This window comes from Lepidochelys olivacea (genome assembly GCF_965140295.1).
Source record: "Lepidochelys olivacea isolate rLepOli2 genome assembly, chromosome: 1".
NCBI classification, from domain to species: domain Eukaryota; kingdom Metazoa; phylum Chordata; order Testudines; family Cheloniidae; genus Lepidochelys; species Lepidochelys olivacea.
Genome location: NC_140411.1, coordinates 109086592 through 109110637, shown reverse-complemented (window position 1 = coordinate 109110637; position 24046 = coordinate 109086592). Strand labels below are relative to the sequence as shown.

At 42.6% G+C, this 24046-nt stretch overlaps 1 protein-coding gene across 5 annotated transcripts in view; it reads right to left on the bottom strand.

The window, feature by feature from the left end:
• Positions 1 to 24046, bottom strand: part of MYO16 (myosin XVI) — a 637262-nt gene that overhangs the window by 37513 nt on the left and 575703 nt on the right. For 4 of the 5 annotated variants that reach the window (XM_084616853.1, XM_084616854.1, XM_084616856.1 and 1 more), the window contains exon 32: positions 21427 to 22626. In XM_084616853.1, the coding sequence (XP_084472979.1) occupies positions 21427 to 22626 (1200 nt within the window). The remainder of the gene's footprint in view (positions 1 to 21426; positions 22627 to 24046) is intronic. The other variant, XM_084616855.1, reaches the window with a different exon arrangement.

The window sequence follows — 24046 nt, the reverse complement described above, 5'->3', positions numbered from 1 at the left end:
AGGAGGTTGAATGGGGTCCTTATTTTTCTTGATACCCAGAAGATTTAATGAGTGCCCCAACAGCTGCAATTCATATGAGAAATTCAAGTTGACAATGGATTTTTGTATACCTATTTTGCAAATTTTTTTTTCCAGAGGCACATATGTCTCCTTTGACTAATGCAATGCCCTTGAAAAAGAGGAATTTTTGTTTTGTTTTATATTTTAACGTTGAAATGCTGAAAAGCATTATGGACAAGTCCTATCCAGCTAAATGAATATTCTATTACCACCTTTAACTAGAAGCAAACGGTGGACAGATATGAAGTATATCTGGGACAGACCTCTTTAGACACAAATTAACTGTCCCATGTCCTCCATTCAAGGTAGCAAATGTATGCCTTTAACTGCTAACAGGGCAAATATTGACAGGTTTCAGAGCAGCAGCCGTGTTAGTCTGTATCCGCAAAAAGAAAAGGATGCATCCGATGAAGTGGGCTGTAGCTCACGAAAGCTTATGCTCAAATAAATTTGTTAGACTCTAAGGTGCCACAAGTCCTCCTTTTGTTTTTAGGGCAAATATTAAAAAGAAATTACAGAGATACAATTCTTAAGCCTTGTATACACTGGCAGTGGTGTGGATGGTATGTGTAGAAACACACTATAGTGAAAAGCAGGCTGTGTCCATACTGTGATGTGCAGCTATACGTGGCAGTGAAAGACACTGCCTACCCACAGTCAGAGCCTTTCCCCACTGCTGGAGCCTTTCTCTGTGAGCGGGAAAGCAGCGGGATACTACATTGCTAAAAATAGCAGTGTAGACATGGGAGGCACTGCTTGGGCATGTAGAGAGCCACGTAGGGTTTATACCCTAAGATTCTAACATGTCTTTACTCTGCTCACTAAGCAATGCCTCACCGTCTACCCTGTTATTTATACACATGCGAGGTGTCTGTATTCTACACACTGCTGTAAGTGTAGACATAGCTAGTGAGAACCACACTGGTATCTGAAGTAGTTCTGTCTTCTCTACTGCAAGCCTAGGTGAGGGGAAGCAAACCTAGATTTTACCTCACAGAAGTCTGGGTTATATAAATGAACTTCTGTTTATTTTATACATGTATACATCTTCCCTGCTTCTCAAGTTCATATTAGTTCTCAGTAGTAGGGTCCAGTGATCCAATAGAAAAAACACCACCAAGTATATTGGCTGATTGCTAGTAATGGAAATAAAACCCTACAGTGAATAGCTATAGTGCATAAATATTGGACATATATTGTTGACTTATTTCCTGCTCTGTGGAATAAGGTGAGTTTTCTCAATAAGGTCATTCTATGGATAGCATAACAAATAGGTGTCTTTTTTTTTTTCAAAATACATCTATTACATAAGCAGTTGCACTGTGTAGTGGCATCTTGAGATGGGTATACTGCACATCATGCACAATTAAATATTAGGTTGAAACTCACTTTAACTTCACAACATCTTGATACATTCCTACAGTAATTTGGAAACTACTTTCTATATATATTACTATCAACTTTCCTCTGTCAGGTATCCCTGACACAACCATACTTGTGCACCATTCCTCTACCCCGTCAACTATCTAAAAATGTCAACATTTTTTTCTTTTTTAAGAGAAAAGAATAAAAAATATATATGGCTTCTACAGCTGTCACTATGCTAGTCAGCACTATTGAGTGTTGGCTGTTTGTTCAAACTCACTCTGTTGCTCTCACCATAAGTACACTGAAACAGAGACTGGCAACATCTTAACTTGATAACTAATAAACAAAAGCTTAATGAAGAGTGATATTGACACTGATATTGGGAGAAGCCAGTTAGGAAGAAGTGTGGGGTGAAAGCATGCCAATAGGCAGTTTATGGCAGGCAGGCAGGATCAGAGGCTTCAAGAGTAGAAGATTTTAAAAGAAAAACTTCCCAGGTTCTATGTTGAATAAGAATATTTTGAACATTATTAGACTTTGCCAGGAATATGACTGAGTGTTTAACTCTCATGGTCAAATTCTGCCCTGACTTACACCTGGCAAAATCTCACTAAAGTCAAAGAGATTGAATGGGTTGTAAATTGGGGCACAATTTGGCCCTTACTTGTGGCATGGTGGAGAGTCAGAAACATTATCACACTCTGTATGTTTGTAAACCACTGGAGTATTTTTTCAAATGTAACAAATACGATACACAGTAGAGTCAACTCATGAATTCCCCCTTCACCCGTTATATTCAGAGTTCCTGGAAGAGATGACATTTGGAGCTCATGACATAATCATGAGACAAAGAGTGTAATAAAGTCACTCGCTCTCATATTGGGGAAAAAAAGTTTGTATATGCCAATCATGGAAATGATTAACTACTACTGCTTCTTTTCTTTCCTTTTTAATGTGAATTCCTATGAGTCAAAACACCAGGGGGCTAAATGATCCTTCTCTCTTTGACAAAGAAAAAATTTCCCTATTTTAGTTGAGCTGTAAATATTCAAAATATTCTGTTATAAAACATTTACTCTCTTTGCATGAGCACAAATGTAAATTTCCAAACACTATATTTGTTTTATGAGTAGACACATACTTAAATTAATATTGTTACCATCAGCTTACATAGCTAATCACACATCCTTCACGGAAAATGGATGAACAGAACCTACGGGCCCAATTGGCCTGCAGACACAAGATGTATATTGACACATATTGAAAGATTATATGGTAATTAAGTGGGAAAACAAATTAAGTCTGCTCTCTTACTTAAATAAACTCAAAACCAGAATTTAGCTCAACTGTAAGTGTCAACATATATGGGGATTTCCACAGAATATCATCATGCTAGCAAGATTCACATGCTCATGTCTTAGCTAATTGACTGTGTTTTTCTATTTCTGAATCCATATCTTTCCTGCAGAACTACTCTCTCGTGGACTGACTGCCCATTCCTCCCTCTAGCGCTCTCTTTAAAAACATACTGCTGCCTTCCTTCCCATAACTCACCTGCCCTTTCCAATTGTTTATCTTTCCATGGCAGTGGTTCTTGAGTTCAGAGCTCTTTTACAGACTGATCAAAAGCCCAGTGAAAACAATCGAAGGCTCCCATTGACTTCAATGGTTTTTGGGTCAGGTTCATACTTCCTCTGCATGATTGGTGCAGTGTCGCCAAAGTGCTATGAGAGCTGTAATATGGGTCATTAGGCAGAACCTTTCAGTACCCACTGCCACAGCTCAGAAAAAAAAGAAAAATCTGCCTCTGAGGGCAGGTCTATACTACCACTTAAGTCCAAACTGGCTCCATGTCGGCGGGAGATGCGCTCCTGCTGACATAGGAACCACCTCCCACGGAGGCGGAGTAATTGTGCTGATGGGAGAGGACTCTGCCGTTGGCACAGAGCACCTTCACCAGACGCGCTACAGCAGTGTAGCTGCACCGATGCAGCTGCGCCAATGTAGCACTTCTAATGTAGACCTGCCCTCAAGTGGAGAAGGTCAAGAAAGACTAACATCATTTAAAAAAAAAGAAAAGAACAATTCAAATAAATGTGAGTAGTAGTTTATACTGAAAACTGTTTCCCTTTTCATAGAAAATGGCCAAAGTCCAGTAATGCTTTCAGTCTGCAGATTCGGCCACCAGGGGCGGCTCTACCAATTTTGCCGCCCCAAGCAGTCGCCGCCGAATTGCCGCTGCCGCGACAGTGGTGGAGCTGCTGCCCAAAAGCCGCCGTGGCGGGAAGAGCAGTGGAGCTGTCGCCGAAGTGCTGCTGTGGGACACGGACTGCTGCCCCATTCTGAATGCCGCCCCAAGCACCTGAGTGGCCCTGTCGGCCATAACAGCCAAAAGTCATTTCATCTTTCAACCCTGTGGAGTAATGGCTACCCACTAAAACCTTCTCTCTTTCTCTCTCTCTCTCGACATATATTGGAGTATATATAGCAATTTGATACTTGAAGAGCATTGTTTCCTTATGTGCCAAGATCATCATGGCCTACTGAAACACAGTACAGTAAGCTGTAGAGTAAGGAGCCATCTTACTGCCATTTTTATCTGACCTTGAAAATATTAACAAAATAATGTAACCCAAGAAGAAAACTGCTAAAGAATAAGTATGGCTGTGGTTGAGCTAAGTAAAGACATGGAGAATATTGAACATATAATGGTGAAATGCTTGACACTGGAGGCAGAAGTTCGCTCTCTAACAAAAATATCATTTAATGCTGATATTAAAAGGCCCGACTCTGTCCCATGTTTCAGTGGGAAGGATATTTGATGAGACCAGCTAAGGGAAAAGCAACCTGATTCCTGGGAGGAGGAGGGGGAAAGGAAGGGTCAAGCTTGTCTCTTTCACAGCCTTCCTCCTCCCAGAATGTACATGGAAATTATGCATTGGCCATGCTCCAGGGGGAAAGAAGATTAATTCAAATGGTTCCAGCCCTTTGCTGAATATAAATCTCTCACAGGAATGCAGCAGCCATCCTGCTGCTGTTGCTGCCCTGCCCTAGATTGGAGTTGTACTTTGAACTGTGTTTTCAGTTTGGGAAACTGTTCCCCCTCAGGGCAAGATTGACAAGGTGTCAAAAGTAGTGGTTTGTTTTTGTTTGCCTTAGCTTTCTGGAGGCCCATTTTCGGGCTAGGAAGGTGTAATGGCAGAAATGTTAAAGTTGTAAATTTATAAACGTAATTTCACTGCAACTTGTGGCTGGTGTCCAGTGCAATGAGAGGCTCAGTGGGGCCAACTGCCAGAAGTGAACATATTAGCCTGTATGAAATAGCAAAGATCTTTAAGGCTTCTCAGACCGAAATACACCTGATGCAAATCCTGAATAATGTCAAACCAGGGACTGAGGTTGGGATGCAGAGCCTTTTGCAGAGAGTATAGGGAAGCAGGACTTTTGAATCTCTGTCTCTTCTGTGGTGGTTCATAGGGCCTCTGATGTAAAAAACTGCTGAGCCATATGTCTAGAGCTGACTGATGGGCAGTGGAATTTACTCTTAGCGACAGGCATATATATCCCCAGCGAGTGGAGGATAGCCCTGGAGTCCTTAAGGGCATGGATGGACTCATCTGTCTTCTGGTTCAAGAGGTGTGATTCATCAAAGGGTTGGTCCTCAATGTTATTCTGGATCTCCCTAGGGACCCAGACGCATGGAGCCATGATTCCCTGTGCAGGACGATGGCGGTAGCCATAGCTCTAGAGGAAGTATCAGCAGCATTACCTGCTGACTGTAGAGCAGTCCTGGCTATCAGTTTGCCTTTGTCTATCAGAGCTTGAAAATGAGCTCTGTTCTGCTGCGGAAGGCTGTCAGTAAACTCTGCAAAATAGACATAGCTCAGGAAATCATATTTAGCCATTAGCGTGTGTTAATTGGCTATCCTGAACTGGAGGCTAGGTGATGAGAAGACCTTTCTCCCCACCATATCCAGGCATTTGCCCTCTTTATTGATAGGAGTAGACCAGGAATCTTGTGGTCAAGCACATTCAGAAGCTGCATAGACCGCCAGTGAGTTGGGAGTTGGGTGAGAAAATTCCACTCCTTTGGCTGGCATGTAATAGCATTTCTCCACCCTTTTCGGGGTGGGAGCATGGGTGACAAGGGTGTGCCAAACTGTCCTAGCTGGCTCCAGTATGGCTTCATTAATGGGGAGAGCTATTCTGTTGTGTCCAGGTGTCGGGATGATTCTAAAAAATTGTGCTGGGAGTCCTGGATCTTCTTGAGAGGAATCTGAAGTTCTCCAGCAATTCTGTGGAGCAAGTCCTGAAACTGCCTGAAGTCATCAAGGATGGGGGGGTACGTAGAAGTCACTGCTTTGTCTGGGGATGATGCTGGCAGCCTTGCTGGTTCCAGCAGAACCACTGGATCAGGAGCGTAATGTTCCTCCTCCTCTTCTGCTGAATCCAGGGGCAGATCTGAGCATCCCCTTAAAGAGGAGGCAAGGGGTGACTCCCTGGTAGATCGGATTGACTCTGCAGGGGGGTACTAGTCCCCAGTTCCCCAATATAATAGGGCCAGTAGGAGGAGTTAACAATAGGTCCAGTGCGAGGAGTCAACAGATGGTCATGGGGGGCCCCCATGGCATAGGGTACCAGCAACTTCAAGACAGATGATGCAGAATTTGCTCTCAAACCAGTGCAGGTCTTTTGGGTGGTGGTAGGGGAAGTACTGTCAGTGCCATTGGAAGGAAAGTATATTCTGTGTATGGGATAGGTGATAAATTCCTTCCAGTGGTCAATTCCCTCAGAAGTGATGTTAGTTCTCTGGAAATAGAGAGACCCAATGGAGGAGGGGGTCCAGATCCAGGAGACTGCAAATGTCCTGTGAGATAGCAATGGATTCAAATCTCCCTGGTGTGGGAGGCTTGTTTGAGCCATGGGATCCAGTGAGGAGGGAGCTACTCCAAGTTGACGGGATCGAACTTCATCAATGCCGATGGATCCCTGGGTTTTAGAGGAGCCGGAGATGACAGCACCAATGGAACACGGTCTGGTACTGATGGAGCCCAATGCTTATGGTCTTTCTTGTCATGCCTCTGGGATTTAGGACATACTAAGTCCTCATGAACTGAGTTGATGGGCTTGCTCACAACTGAATCCAACTTCTTTGAAGTGGATTTAGAGGAAGACTTAGTCTCATGCTTATATCTTTGTCTGTTTGAAGCTGCAGGCAGACTGATACATCTTATTCTCTCTGAAAGAAACGTAGCAGGCTGAGGACTGTCAGGACAGGATTTCCCCAGCATATCATCAGGTACTGTCTGCTTCAACCTCGCAGCTGCCACTGCTGATTAATGATTAATTGATTTATTTCACCTCATGAAGCCTGACTGCCCCCCTACTGCCCATTCTGCAAGTTGTAAGGAGGGACTTTAAAGCAATTATCTGAGGGGAGAAAATCCCATTGCTACTCCTAGGACAAGCAGCAATGAGCCTGCACCATCCCTCCCAGAGTCCCCACTTCATAGCTCTGTCAGTGAAACTACCAGACTGCAGAGTGAGGTAGTGAAGAAACAGCGTTCTTCCATGGAGCAGTTTAGGGTGAGCAAAAGAAAGACCACGTCTGGCTTGCTCATTGGAGGAGCAGCTGCAGAAGCTTAGTAGCATGAACACCAGGAAGTGAAGGAAGGGGAACTAGGCCATAAAGAATCATAATCAGCAGGCACCACTTTGGCCGCCCCTCGAGAGAGCAATATTTCCTTGGTGCACAATCGATCACTCAGGGGGCAGGAGACAATGATAATAGTAAGGAGGAGGAAGCTGTGATTAGCACAGCACCAGTTACTCCAAATTCTGATCCAGAGACTGATCCCTCAGCAAGCTACTGCCTGGACACCATCAGCTCCTTCTAAAAAAGTTTTCCCCACTACTACTTCAGTTCTGGAAAGGATGGAGTTTGTTAATCATAGCTCCTAGATAGGGGGGATGGTCACATTTTCCCATCTCTGCTGGATATGGTTTTGGTGTACTGCATTTCTCTCAGAAGGAACTGTCCTCCAGCCCATGCAAATACAATCTTCCAACCCCTCCTGGAAAACACATTAAATATACATCCTCCCGAGTTTGGCAACATTTCAAAGTTGATGTTGCAGACAGTACCAGTGCCATCTGGCAACTCTTCGGATGTAGGGACAGTTGGAGCCATGACCTGAAAATGCTGGGGACATCAGAAATGCTGAGTCACTCACATCGACACATCACAGAGCAAACATGCTGCAAGAGGTTATCTCAGGAGAAAAGCAAGCAGGCACCGGGGTCTACTACAGAGTAGAGGACAACACCATCAATGCTTTCCATGATTTCATCAGCTAAGTACAGCAACATCACTCAGACTACAGTGAAGTGTTATGGGGCGGCGGGGCGGGGTGGGAGGGGAGGGGAGAGTTTTTTTGCAACAGAAAAGCTTCAAAAACAGACTCCATCAAGAAACTGCTGAGCTTTAATTAATATGCAAACTAGATACTATTAACTCGGGTTTGAATAGAGACTGGGAGTGGCTGGGTCATTACACATATTGAATCTATTTCCCCATGTTAAGTATCCTCACACCTTCTTGTCAACTGTCTAAATGGTCATTTTGATTATCACTGTCATAAATATAAAGGGAAGGGTAAACCCCTTTGAAATCCCTCCTGGCCAGGGGAAAGCTCCTCTCACCTGTAAAGGGTTAAGAAGCTAAAGGTAACCTCGCTGGCACCTGACCAAAATGACCAATGAGGAGACAAGATACTTTCAAAAGCTGGGAGGAGGGAGAGAAACAAAGGGTCTGGGTCTGTCTGTAGTCGTCTTGGCCGGGGACAGAACAGGAATGGAGTCTTAGAACTTTTAGTAAGTAATCTAGCTAGGTATGTGTTAGATTATGATTTCTTTAAATGGCTGAGAAAAGAATTGTGCTGAATAGAATAACTATTTCTGTCTGTGTATCTTTTTTGTAACTTAAGGTTTTGCCTAGAGGGGTTCTCTATGTTTTTGAATCTAATTACCCTGTAAGATATATACCATCCTGATTTTACAGGGGGGATTTCTTTATTTCTATTTACTACTATTTTTTATTAAAAGTCTTCTTGTAAAACACTGAATGCTTTTTCATTGTTCTCAGATCCAAGGGTTTGGGTTTGTGGTCACCTATGCAAATTGGTGAGGCTTTTTATCCAACATTTCCCAGGAAAGGGGGGGTGCAAGTGTTGGGAGGATTGTTCATTGTTCTTAAGATCCAAGGGTCTGGGTCTGTAGTCACCTAGGCAAATTGGTGAGGCTTTTTACCAAACCTTGTCCAGGAAGTGGGGTGCAAGGTTTTGGGAAGTATTTTGGGGGGAAAGACGCGTCCAAACAGCTCTTCCCCAGTAACCAGTATTAGTTTGGTGGTGGTAGCCGCCAATCCAAGGACAAAGGGTGGAATATTTTGTACCTTGGGGAAGTTTTGACCTAAGCTGGTAAAGATAAGCTTAGGAGGTTTTTCATGCAGGTCCCCACATCTGTACCCTAGAGTTCAGAGTGGGGGAGGAACCTTGACAATCACTACAAAAGTTTTTTTTTTTTCCTGCTGATAATAGCTCATCTTAATTAATTAGCCTCTTACAGTTTGTATGGCAACTTCCACCTTCTCTGAATGTATTGTGGCAAATTGCCGGCACTACTTGGACGGGTCTCATGCTTTCTCTTCTTGGGGAGGGTTCAGGGCACCGTTTCTCACCCCTGAACTGGGGTATTAACTGCCCCACCAGCCTCCTAGTGGAGGGGAGTGGAGAGGGAGGGACCCGGGCCTGCCCTCTACTCCGGATTCCAGCCCAGGGGCCCTAAGGATAGCGGTAAACCGCTTGAACTAGCAGTGACTGGCTTCAGGTGCTCTAATTGACTTCAGGTGCTTTAATTAATCTATAGCAAACTTTCTTCCCTCTACAAGGAATAAGGCTCCCTTTTAACACTCTCCTGCTGCCCTCTGGCCATCCTGTATCACAGTATATCTATCTATCTATCTATCTATCTATCTATCTATCTATCTATCTATCTATCTATCTATATCTTCTTACTATATGTTCCATTCTATGCATCCGATGAAGTGGGCTGTAGCCCACGAAAGCTTATGCTCTAATAAATTTGTTAATCTCTAAGGTGCCACAAGTACTCCTATTCTTTTTTATTGAAACTTGTGTAGAAAATGCCTACTAGTGGACTTCCTGTTCTGGGTCAAAAAGGGTTAAAACACTTTGTTCAATATTTCTGATAGAAATGTTTCATAAACATTTCTAACAAAAACATTTCAATGACTCAGAAACAAATTCCCCTCCCCTCATAATTTTTGTTTTATGGAGAATCTCAAAATGTAGAGATTTAATTTCAAATCAAAATTAAAACAAATTTTGAAATCTCAAAATTCTCCACAAAACAGAATGATCATTCTCTGCCCAGGACTAATTATATGGCACAAGACCACTTAACACCATTGTAGGCTCAAGTAAATACCTAGCATGCCCTCCTGCAAAAAGAAACTTAAAAGTTAATAAAGTTGTGGCCTGCCACTTCAAATCTATTTCACTGTTTCATTCTCCTTCGTGTCCTGATCAAGCTAATAATGGCGCTACAATAACTTTAATCCCTTAGCAATGAAGTCATGCCATTTTTATTACTAAATATATGCATTTTATATGTTAGGACTTTCTGATGTTGCTGCCACAAATGACAGCTTGTTTCAGTTCATTTTTCTTTACTTGTTCTCTCCTCCCCCATGTTGCTGGGCAGGTGACATCAATGCACCTCTGCTACGATCAACAAGTGTATGACTCCTGAACAATGCATTCACTGGACCTGCATCTTGGATTCAAGTCTACCTCCATATGCCATTTACATTATTGATTATCTGAAAATATGTTGTTTACATTTTAAAGATTCCAATCTCATGCTTCTCAGTTACAAGGTGATTTCCAGAATCCAGCAATAGGGATGGAACAGTACTCCAGGCTGTTAGTTTCACTTTCCTATGAAAATAACAGGCTTGTAGATTGCCACCTGAATTCAATGTTACATGTTGAATGTTATTACAGTTTATCAGCTTGCGATACACCGTGGTGCGGAGGTACAGCTTAGTTATTGTGCTCCTGCCGTAGAATGGATGTGGGAGTTAAGGGAGACAACATAATTCAAAACAGAGAGAAACTTAAGAAAGGTTAAGTGTTATATGAAACATGAGGAACTGAATGAAACTAACTTGGAATGGACAATTTAAAAAGTGATTAGAAAAGATTGTGCAGCTCTCCCCCCTTAACTTCTTCGTCTTGAGACAATAATTATAGAAAATCTCTAAAGCCCCAATCCTGCAATGACTTATGCATATGTTTAATCCTAGGCATGCAAATTTAATGATATAAGCGGGTCTAAATGAGCTCTCCCCTGACATCTAGTGACAAACTGGAGGAGGGGGTGAAGACTTCAGGAGCGGACCAAGGTCTGAGTACCCACCCTCTAGAAATCAGGGCATTTAAAGGTTCCTCTAGTTGGGCAACCAAAAATTGATGCACTCATAATCAAAATCACTTTTAAAAATGTTGACCTAAGTATGTGACTGGAATTAGGTAAATTTGAATGTGGAATACCATACAAATGTACAGGTATTTTAATACGGAGCTGAGAAATTCTGCAAAAAATACTCAGAGCATTCACTCAAATTTCAAAATCAATTTGCTTTGGGAGCATTTACACACACCCTTTAGGAGTTTGTTTTCTTTGACTATTGCATCTATTGAGCATTACTAACAAGAATGTTCACACTAACCTTTCAGTAATCTCAGAAGTGAAATATTTTATCTGTGATAGACACTGCTTGACACAGCAGGTAAGGAAAGTTCTTCCTACACCCATCACCATTGCCCTTCCATAGAGGCTATTAAACAAGACAGCCCGCATCCTTTAAAGTTAGGAATATGCAAATATGTTGTGTAAATGTGACAAGAGAAAATTCAATTAAATTCTGCTATTAAGCTACAATGGCCTAATTTTTTCTGGGAATGATGCCTTGATAACTGTGCATGACCCAAAAAGGAAAAAAAAAGCATAACACTGTCTAAAATTCCCAAATCACAATAATCTGTTACCTCTCTCTATTGGTTTCTTCAAGACCTTCTACAGATTAAAAGAGAAACACTGGAGGTCAGGGAACACCACAATACCCTGGGATTTATGTGATTTATTGCATGTAGCTAACAGTTCCAATTTTAAATATTTTAAATACTGACTATCAGATCCTCAGAGTGATCTGTTTATGATCAATCCAAGAGAAAAAATAAAAAAAAAATCAAATAAAGGGTATATTAGAGAGGTATAGAGCTATGAGGATCCCTCTTTCCCTTCCTTTCCCATTACTTTAGTCTTCCTAGCTTCCCCATTCCTCACCCTACCGCTATCCCAATTAAAAACAACAAGAAAAAACCCAACATCAACAAGGAAATATGTAACTAAATATGTAACTAAAGACCCTCTGTGGCTTATACAGTGGGTGGGGGAGTCCCAGGGATCTCTGTGGGTAGCCGGGTGTTTCACAGTTCAGCCATAGCCACGCTTCTGGTTCAAAGCCCTGCTGTCACACCCACGTGGTCAGACAAGAGTGGCCTCCAGAAACTGGACCTGAAGAGCTCTGCCCTTGGTTACAGACCCTGTGCTTTCTCCTCTGCAGGAGTAAAGCAACCAGTCGTTCTTCCTAGTTCTGGCAGGCACTGCAAGTGTTAATTCCCCTCTTTCCTGGAGGCGCATCCAGCTAGTCAGTAGAAGAAGGAGGGTCACGAACAACCTCAGGTGTCCTGCAGCAGGAGGTGGCCTCACAGGAACCTTGCGCAATAACAACTGGGTTCTTCACTCTGTATCAGCAAAGTGAAAATGGCTCCTGTGAGACCTCCAGAGCCATGTCATTCCCCGCAGGAGGCAAGCAAACAGTGAGCTCCAGGGCCAACGTCTGTCTGTAGCATTTCGAGGGAGACAGGGAAAGGAGCCGTAGAGTGGAGGGCCCGCACTGAGCAGCCCAGTTCAAGGATCTGAAAGGGCAGTGTGACCTGGGGTGCCCGTTACTGCTGTTCCTGGCCCAGCCTGTGACTAATGGATAGCTCAGTGGTTTGAGCATTGGCCTGCTAAACCAAGGGTTGTAAGTTCAATCCTTGAGGGGGCCATTTAGGGATCTGGGGCAAAAATTGGGGATTGGTCCTGCTTTGAGCAGGAGGTTGGACTAGATGATCTCCTGAGGTCCCTTCCAACCCTGATATTCTATGATTCTATGTGATGCCAGTTTTTCACCATCTTAATGCACTTGTATGTTACATCCCTGTGCCCCAACTCTTTGTCTATTTTGCATCTTTTCGCGTGAGGACTCTCCTGGACAATGTTTCTTCTCTATGTTTGCACAGCACCCTGCACAATGTGCCCCCAATCCCAACTGCAGCCTTTTGGCCATGTCACTATATAAATATTTACTACTAACGCTAATAAAAATATATTTCTGGAATTACAAAAGGTTCATGGAAATTCTCTGAGCAAGAAAAGAGGCTAGGCAGCAAGTTTCTCTGGCCAACTTCATCCCCCTTGTGCTTCTCTAGTAACACAAAGGCAACACTGCTACCTAGCTAGAGAACGGCCGTAGCATGGAGGAATTTCCAGCATGGAACTGGTGTTGCTAGCTCCTATGTGACCTCCTCAGTAATCCCCTGTTTAGGGGGTCCATGGCCAACCAGTGTAGGGCTAATTTAGAAGTGACTCCAGCATCAAAGAGCTAAGAGCAGCTCTCTTGATTTCTCCCACTCTGCTGTATCTAGTAGAAATTGGGCACAGCAGCCCTAAATTTGTAGAGTAAATTACTCACTTGTGAATTATTCAGCTGTATCCACATATTTAATCTGAAGATTAGTCACAGAAAATATCTGAGTCAGACTGAACTGTGTCAGGTAATTAAGCAGATTTATATAAGCAGGTACTGATCTATGCCAAAGAAGTATTTTGAAGCTTAATTCATTAATATTTTAAAAGTGCTTTGAGATCCTGAGCTAACTAATGCTATATAAGTGCAAAGCATCATATTATCATTTCCTCAGTACTCCTGGATAAAAGAAGATAAAAGGTGACAGTATATCTTTCTATAGTGCTCACAATTTGTAAATTCTTGGTTTTTGATACAAAAGAAGGAAATCTATTATATTATAATGTGGGAATAATGAGATGCAGATATGAATATTATCTTTATTAAGTTGCTTAAGAGGAAAGGTTGAGTGGCTTAGAGGATAAAGGACTGGGATTTCATCTCTCAAACCCCAGAGGGAATTTAATTTGCAATCCAGTATAGAGCTATGTTAGCTACCAACAGTAGCTTACTTTAATCTGCTCATAGTGGGGAATTATTTACAAGCTATCAAAAAAATACCCTCCTCTGACAGGACGTTCCTTTACAGAGACAAGAACCAAGTTGCTATTTTCCAAAGCTCTACCTAGCATATAACGCCTGTTTGTTTGCTAAGATCTAGCTGGAACTAGGATGCCAAAATATCTGCAATACCTGGGGGCCATTAGTAGCTCCCTGACCATCATTGGATAATTATACTGGATAGCATGGAGCTGCTCATTCGCATGTAAGATTATCTGGGAAATGTCTGACTCAGGAAGGGGGTAAAGAGGGAACCCAAAATAGGTAACGGATGTGAAGGATGTGGGAGATGCCCATAACATTTTGTGAATATTACATGTCTATCTGATTGTTAATGTGTTGCTTGCTGTATGATTTCAAAGGGGGTAACTCAGACATGAGCTGGCCTGCACATAGACAGGAAAGCAGACAAACACTTCTCATAGCTCCCTCTGCCCCCCATTTTTGGTAATTAAAGGACAATGCAGAGAGCCAGCTGCATTGAAGTCTATCCCCAACCCATTTCTGGTGGGGCTGCAGAAAGCAGTTTAACCAGGTTTAAGAGATAAAAGATCTTTGGGACTAATAAATGAACAGCCTTAAAACACAAGGGGAAGACACAGGAACTGAGTGGAAGCAGACTGCACCCCAGTTCCTAGAAGTGGGAGTGCCTTGATAAGTTATGCTTACCTTAGCTTTAGGTAAAACAGTTATCAGTTTAGACTGTTGTGTTAAAACTGTTTGCTCTTGTAATGCTCTGTCCTACCGTTGAGTTTAACCAATACTTTTTTTCTGAAAGACTGTTTGGGCTCACTGCATTCATCATTAGCTCCCGAAGATTAATGGGGCTCAAACTCAGTGAACTTGCTGAGGAATCATGATCAGGATACTGAGCCTGGGTCCCATTCTGAGAAGGGGAAAATCATGAGATTTCTCCCCAAAACAGATGAAGAAAAGAGGCCTGTCACCTGGATAAGGACACTTGAAGAGAGGGAGTCAAAGTTGCAGCTAGCCCAGAACTGTGACAATGGGTATTGAAACTTTTACCTTTGAAATCAGTAGCATAATCTAGATAGCAACGATGGTTTTGTGGTTATGGCACTTAAGTGGGACTCATGAGGGCTGGATTCAAATCCCTGGTAGGGTGACCACCGGTCCCAAAATGCAGAGTTCAAGTCCCGGTCCTGGGCTGAATGACTCTGGGATAGCATTTGTCCCGAATTCCCTGCAGTGCTGCTCCGCACCTGCCCAAGGCTCAGGGGTGGTGCCTGCCTCTTCCCAGCATGGGCGATAGAGGTGGGCCTTACCCCCTGCACCCAGCCATGAGGCTCTGCCTCTGCTCCTCCTCTTCTCTCAGAGGTTCCACCTCCTGGCCAGACTGGAAGGAGCCAGGCTGTGGTAAGAGCTGCTCAGGGAGGCCAGGACCTTCCACCTGCAATGGGTGGCACTCTCAGGAGGCAGGGACATGGGTTGGGGGCTGCTCTTGGGCACTCCAGCTCCCCACCCAGGACAGATGGAGAGTTTGGGACTCCCCACAGCGACCTGAGCTTCTGGGCGGCTCTTACCATGGCCTGACTCTGATTTCCAGCCTGAGGAGGGGGTGGGTCCTCAGGGGAGAGGAAGAGCAGGGCAGGGCCTCGGGAAGAGGAGGGATGAGGCCTCAGAGAGGGCAGGGCTCCTGCATGTGTCCTGATTTTGCCTTTAAAAAGGGGTTGTCACCCTAGTCTCTGGTCTGTCATTTAACCACTCTGTGCCTCAGTTCCCTACTGTCTTGTCTATTTAGATTGTTAACTCTTCGGGGTAGGAATCGTCTCTTGATATGTGAACAGTATGTACATAAATTAGTACAATGGGCCCTGATTGCAGTTGGGGCCTCTGGTGCTACAAAGGAATAATAACACTAATATAAATCCAGCCCAGTTCAGTAGTCCCTGAAAATTATTCCCATCTGCTGGGTGTTACGTGGTCTATGTGAAAAGAGCTGGTGCAGTCTCAATCCAGTCCACAGCAGGCAAATGTCCATGTCACAAAACCACTGGTTAGCATCCTGGTTGGTAGTTTGAACAAAGAGGTCAAGAAATGAATAGCCAGGAGAGTCTTTTCACCCCTTGAGATTGTTCCTCCAGGTCAAGACTGAGGCAGACTGTTGAGATTTGCTTGCACTGCCTCTATTGTACTTCTGGGAATAAAGAAAGAACTTTAGTCTCCAAGGCTGTAATCTAGTACCTTTCACACTTGATTTTAAAAAAGTAAATGAACTACTATGGAGAGCTCCAAAAACATGCCTTGCTTTTAGTGAGAACCCTGGATGAAGTTTTGGCCTTACTGAATAGCATAATGTCCATTGACTTCAAAAGGGCCTGAATTTCACCCTCTATTTCGAGCTGAAGTCATTGATTGGATTCTACTCTCTTCAGTGAAGAGAATCACATAGTAGTAAACTGAAGAGCACTGCTCTGGACAAACCTTTTAATTTCCATGCACACATAGCATCGCCTACTATAGATAATCCATTTCAAATAAAGAGAATCTGGGGAAAGAGAGGAACCTTGGAAGAGCTTAAAATACACTAAACAGAATAATATATTATAAAAATACTAGACAAGCCAGGAAGTTATGCATTTTCCAATATAGTCCTTCAAATTTTGCAAAAATCAATCCACTTCCTTATGTTGCTATCTTATTAAAATGCACCAGAGGTTAAATGAAAGGTAATATTTATAAAGGCTGTTACAAGAGAAAGGAACTGAAGATGTGCAGTAAACTAAAATGTGAGCTGCGAAAACACACTGTGTATATTTGTCTGCGTCTTTGACACAATAGATCCTTTTTCTCATCAACAATTTATATGTAACGATTTATATGTAACTGCGCTTAAATTTATACAGTAGCTTTTATCTAATAAAATATTGATTTTAAATTTTATGGTATATCTTCCTTGAACTTTGATCTTTCATACTTAGTGCTGTCTTGATGAAACATTTAGGAGTCCAGTATTTTCCATGTGAAAGGTAAATTCAAAGCCGCTAGCTGGCAGGCTTAGGTGATACACTTAGCCTCGGTTCACAGGATACCTGAGCTGATCTCCATCTTCTGATCACAGGTGAGGAAAAATGAGTTTGTAGAAATCTCTAAACCTGAGACAACCTTTTGTGTGGATCATAAAAGCCAATTTGCAGTCTCTGTTGAAGTGGGCCTACCATGCTGCACTAAAAGGGAAGTGCTTAAGTGCATTGAGAATGCACTTCCACTCTCAATCTAAAAACCACTTCTGAGCCAAAGGCATAATGGTGAGAGAAACCAATTAAATTTGCTCTCCATATAGGAAAAAAGCCAAAACATTTTCAATGTATTTTGTCAAATGTGTGTAAAGACTCTGACGTCCACTTTAATGACAATTACTAAATATATTTACTTAATATCCCCTAATTTAGTTTGATTCTGCTCTATTATAGTAGCATAAATTAACCCCACCAAAGTCAATGGAGCTGTGCCCATAGAAAATACAATATACAAAAAGTGAGAGGATAATCAAGCCAACTATACATAGTTTTTCATTATGTTTGAAATTAGGAAATCAGACCCAATTTAAATATGCCATGAATATTTACACAAACAAAGCTAATTACTGGGCCAGATATGGGTTCAAAGTTGGAAAAGAGGATCATCCATTCAATAATCCCAGATTTTAAATTAACAGATTCTGGTATTAAACAAAATGCTGACACTCCCCACAGACTAGGACTATCCAAGAAGGACAGCCGGCACACTACTCTTTTTGGAGAGTAGCTGCACTGCATTTTTTTTTTTTTTGGTATGTGGTTGTTATTAAATTTAAAAAGTAACATTAAACCACATGACCAGACTCCACTTTTGAATCAGACATTAAAAGACCTGCCAGCTGCATTATTAATATAGCTAAAGTAACTGCTGACATCAAGATGAACTCTAAGAATTCATAATTTGCACGCACACCAGTCTGGAGCATCACTATTCTGTACAATAAAATAAATTAACAAAATGTCCTAAACCTTTTGCTCCTTGTACAAGGTGAACGATTGAATAAGGATCTGTAAAATATTATGGTCTCAAAAATATGTATGTAAAGTGACAAGCTTCTGGCTCAATTGCATCAGGTACAATGGACTTCGCTCTGCAATCTGAAAGCCTGGTCACCAATTAGGCATTGTGTGTGTGTGTGTGTTTCGTTGCAACCCCTCTTGCATTAGATTGGAGACTTAAATTCTTCTAAATGGAGAAACATGGTTGCATTATCCAAACTCATGTCTTCTAGAAAACATAATAATGAAAATCTGAACTGAAGTCTTCAAATGAAAGTAAATTTTCTCTACGATACAGCTAACCTACTGAAATATACAAAATACAGTTTTGCATTCAAGATATTGCCATTGAATTGACATTGTAAACTCATCTTCATATGATGTACTACCCAGTCATTTTCTTTAAACTATTGGAATGTGAAGAAAAACATTTAAATTTGTAGTGTAAGAACTGACTGGTAGAAGAAAAATAGACATTTCAGAGAAAACTTGAGGAACTGCATAATCTGCTCATACATTTTCTGCATTTTTATTCCCTGATTTCTCACAACTACAACATATATATTTCATTAAAACAGGCCATTTGTTTCTAATTCATCTGCTTCTGACACAGGTTGTTTTATTTTGTGGGCCAGTTTCTCTGTGAAACTGGAGCAATAGCAAAGTAAGCATTAAAAAAACCCTATCTTCCCTTTGTGATCTCAGGGTAATGTTCCATATTTATACCTGTTTATTGAGGAAGCAACATAGCCAATGACTGTCATAAAATAGGTACCTGAGCTGGAAGAAATACCTTAAAACAGCCCACAAGGAATCAGCAAACTACCACGCATCACAACTTGGGGTGGTGTATGAATTTTTTACATTTCTTTGAACCTGAGCTATGAATAGTTTCTTTTAAATATGGTTGAAGAGGTGGGCATAATGTTTTATTTTGGCATTATTTTGCTTTAAAACAGGCATTGTTTGCAAAAAGTTGTGAAAATGAAAAACATGGAGATTCTCCTGACTGTAGTACTTCTGAAGAATAGTGCCAGTGAACACATTCTCTCTCTCTCACATAGAATCATAGAATATCAGGGTTGGAAGGGACCTCAGGAGGTCATCTAGTCCAACCCCCTGCTCAAAAGCAGGACCAATCCCCAATTAAATCATCCCAGCCAGGGCTTTGTCAAGCCTGACCTTAAAAACTTCTAAGGAAGGAGATTCCACCACCTCCCTAGGCAACGCATTCCAGTGTTTCACCACCCTCCTAGTGAAAAAGTTTTTCCTAATATCCAACCTAAACCTCCCCCACTGCAACTTGAGACCATTACTCCTTGTCCTGTCCTCTTCTACCACTGAGAATAGTCTAGAACCATCCTCTCTGGAACCACCTCTCAGGTAGTTGAAAGCAGCTATCAAATCCCCCCTCATTCTTCTCTTCTGCAGACTAAACAATCCCAGTTCCCTCAGCCTCTCCTCATAAGTCATGTGTTACAGGCCCCTAATCATTTTTGTTGCCCTTCGCTGGACTCTTTCCAATTTATCCACATCCTTCCTGTAGTGTGGGGCCCAAAACTGGACACAGTACTCCAGAGGAGGCCTCACCAATGTCGAATAGAGGGGGACGATCACGTCCCTCGATCTGCTCGCTATGCCCCTACTTATACATCCCAAAATGCCATTGGCCTTCTTGGCAACAAGGGCACACTGCTGACTCATATCCAGCTTCTCGTCCACTGTCACCCCTAGGTCCTTTTCCGCAGAACTGCTGCCTAGCCATTCGGTCTGTAGCTGTGCATTGGGTTCTTCCGTCCTAAGTGCAGGACCCTGCACTTATCCTTATTGAATCTCATCAGATTTCTTTTGGCCCAATCCTCCAATTTGTCTAGGTCCCTCTGTATCTTATCCCTGCCCTCCAGCGTATCTACCACTCCTCCCAGTTTAGTATCATCCGCAAATTTGCTGAGAGCGCAATCCACACCATCCTCCAGATCATTTATGAAGATATTGAACAAAACCGGCCCCAGGACCGACCCCTGGGGCACTCCACTTGACACCGGCTGCCAACTAGACATGGAGCCATTGATCACTACCCGTTGAGCCCGACAATCTAGCCAACTTTCTACCCACCTTATTGTGCATTCATCCAGCCCGTACTTCTTTAACTTGCTGACAAGAATACTGTGGGAGACCGTGTCAAAAGCTTTGCTAAAGTCAAGAAACAATACATCCATTGCTTTCCCTTCATCCACAGAACCAGTAATCTCATCATAGAAGGCGATTAGATTAGTCAGGCATGACTTGCCCTTGGTGAATCCATGCTGACTGTTCCTGATCACTTTCCTCTCATGTAAGTGCTTCAGGATTGATTCTTTGAGGACCTGCTCCATGATTTTTCCGGGGACTGAAGTGAGGCTGACTGGCCTGTAGTTCCCAGGATCCTCCTTCTTCCCTTTTTTAGAGATTGGCACTACATTAGCTTTTTTCCAGTCATCCGGGACTTCCCCCCTTCGCCACGAGTTTTCAAAGATAATGGCCAATGGCCCTGCAATCACAGCCGCCAGTTCCTTTAGCACTCTCGGATGCAACTCGTCCGGCCCCATGGACTTGTGCACATCCAGCTTTTCTAAATAGTCCCTAACCACCTCTTTCTCCACAGAGGGCTGGCCATCTATTCCCCATGTTGTGATGCCCATGCACACGTACACACACACATACACACACACATCAGTCTGGCAGTTAGCCAACAAATTGAAAAGACCATACTGGTTCTCCAGATATGTTATGCTGAGTAATTTTGAGATCTGTTTGTGGTCTTTTGTTTAGAATGTAAGTATTTTTGTAATTTAATTCTATACATATGTTCTCTTAATAGTTGGGATCTTAAAATAATCTAGTTATTATTATTAAATACCTATATTTCCATACTTCACAGAGCCTCCATCAGGAAGAGGACCACATTATGCTAGGTGCAGTACAAACACAAAGGTGGACAATATCTGTGCCACAAAGAGCTTACATTCAAGAGGATAAGTGGCACATGGAGGACAGGAGAGTGGGAAACACAAAAACCTATGCAATGTTTGTGTAAAAATATACATTTTCCTCTTTTGCTTTGTACTATACGAATAAAAAAAAAGTATCAGATATCTCAGACTGCCCCAAGACAAAAATCATTACCTAGCCTACCTTAGCCACAATCAGTTAGCAGAGTTCATGTAGGTGGTGGCAGAGTGGGACTTGGAGAGGGAGCTGATGGAACAAAGGGAGTGTATTCACTGCATAAGCATGAGTGTGGAAGAAAGCATGAGGACATTTGTGGGGGAAGTGGATGTTGGAGGCTGGCATAGTTGGTGAAGGTGCAGTTCTGACAGTGTGACAGAAGAGTTACTTACTTACCAGTGCTTTTCAGTTCACTTTTAAATTTAATACCACAACCAAGAGAACTGGCACAAATATTGTGGTACAGATATTGTCAACTGAGTTTATGCAGAAAGAACACATAGTAAGGTGAAGCATTCCAATCAAGCTTACCTTCAGGCTCCCTAATCTTTCTTCCTGCCGCAGACTTTCGAAGCATACTCCGTCCTGAGTTGAACAAGCTAGTTAACTCATCAAGGGGACTGGTCAAGGGTCTTGTGTTTGTAGGGCTGTATGGAAGTGTAGATGATGAGTTGGAGTTTGATTTCCTGTGCTCAGATCTTACCACCTTTACTGGGGAGTAAGGCAGCTTGGAGAATGGGGAAGATGAACCTCCAACTTGAACAGGACTTGGTCTCTGAGGTACTTTTGATGGATCTGAGTTTGTTCCTGTTTTCCCTGTATTAACCAGAAAAGTAGCACAAGTCTCTAGGGGGAAAGTAAAATGTGAAGAAGGTCGATAGGAAACAGATGGGGGCATAGGAGGAGGTGGGGGAGGGAGAGGAGGAGGAGGAGTTGAAGGAGGAGATACTCTGCTTGAAACATTAAATACAGCCAAACCTGGGGATGAAGGCCTTTCATTCTCCCCTTTCTGGTTTTTGGAATACTGTGGGGATAGAGGACTTGAACCCTCTGACTGCACAGGGTATTTTAGATTTGTTTCCAGGACAGGAAGCTTTTTCACTTCTAGTGGTGTTAGGGGTGATTCATCAGAAGCAGGTGAGCATGTTACAGGGGTTGGAGGAAACACAAGAAGTGGGGGCCTATGGGGAAGCAAGTTTGGGAAAGGGGCTGGAATGTCATAAGAGTCTTTATAGCCCAAGGCTGCTTGATTATTTGCATCAAGTTCTTCAACTGGTACAGAGTTTTTGCTCTCAAACAACAGTGGAGGAGATCTGGTCACTAATGGAACCATCCCATTACCATTGCTGCCTTCTTCCGGTAAAAAATATTTCATCTCTTCATAAACAGACTCTCCTTGGTCTGGGCTTTCTGGTTCAGCAGAACTATTCATCATAGCATTCCCTACCATTTCAATATACACCGGCTCAGTTTCCTCCTCTTCCTGTGACATACACAAACTCAACGTGCTGTGATGTGGCCCATCAGCAGAAGCTGCTCTTTGTATTGTCATAATGTCATGACCACCTGTTTTAGATACTACATTTGAATGTTTCACATCCCCAGGCTTTTGGCCAGATATCTCTTCATAAGAGCCACTGAGCTTTGTGTTGGGACTTCTTTTTGGCTTTCTGGGAGGAATCTTTTTCATGGTGCTATAATCATCACTGTGTGGCCTTGGTCGGGTCAATACTGAAAGGGAAATATATATATATATTAACAACAGATCAAGGTCTTGAGTCTTCTGCAAGATAACGGCTTACAAAGGTTTTGTACTTAAACCTTAATTCGATAGCATTCAAGGTATTGTAATGAGCTCTGGTCAAAAGCTAACTCACACACATATGGAATAAGAGATAAGACTCGGGACTTTCTGCTTCAAAAACCACTGGCCTCTATCATTGGAGGTGAAGAGATGGAATCTTGCCTTGCTATCAGTAGTATTAAAGTTTAGTCATCAAAGTAATCAGTAATACCGGAACATGAGGGAGGACATTCTCTCAAAGGTTTAGAGCTGGCATAACCAGGTTGTAGTTACCCTCCTCACAGCCTGTGGTGCAGGAGGGGAAGTGGATGGCATGCCAGGGGCTATGCTCCACTGGTAATTGATCCCTTAGAATCCTGGCTAGCTGTCACCAGTTAGAGTAGCCCCAGGCTCCACTTGGGGTAGAGAATCATGGAGCTATAGCTGCCTCATTGGACAGACCTCCAATCTGTCATTCCCATCAGAACTTGGGCAAAGTAAAGAATCTGCTTCAATAATTTCACATTTATTTAGCCCATGTACCTTCAAAGATGCTAGGTGACTTATAAATTAGTACATATACACTTTCCCTGACTTTCTGAGGAAACTACAATCCATCAGTGATCTTCCAGAAAACACCCTCCTGGCACCTATGGATGTAGAAGCCCTCTACACCAACTTTCCACACAAAGATGGACTACAAGCTATCAGGAACAATATCCCCGATAATGCCACGGAAAACCTGGTGCCTGACCTTTGTGACTTTGTCCTCACCCACAACTATTTCACATTTGGGGACAATATATACCTTCAAGTCAGAGGCACTGCTATGTGTACCCAGATGGCCCCACAGTACGCTAACATTTTTATGGCTGACTTAGAACAACACTTCCTTAGCTCTCGTCCCCTCACAACCCTACTCTACTTGTGCTACACTGATGACATCTTCATCACCTGGACCCATGGAAAAGAAGCCCTTGAAGAATTCCACCATGATTTCAAAAATTTCCATCCCACCATCAACCTCAGCCTAGACCAATCCACACAAGCGGTCCATTTCCTGGACACTACGGTGCTAATAAGCGATGGTCACATAAACACCACCCTATACGGGAAACCAATGACTGCTATACCAGGACACACCACACGATCCATTGTCTACAGCCAAGCTCTAAGATACAACCAGATTTGCTCCAATCCCTCAGACAGAGACAAACTCCTACAAGATCTCTACCAAGCATTCTTAAAACTACAATACTCACCTGCTGAAGTGAAAAAACAGATTGACAGAGCCAGAAGAGTACCCAGAAGTCACCTACTACAGGACAGGCCCAACAAAGAAAATAACAGAACACCACTAGCTGTCAC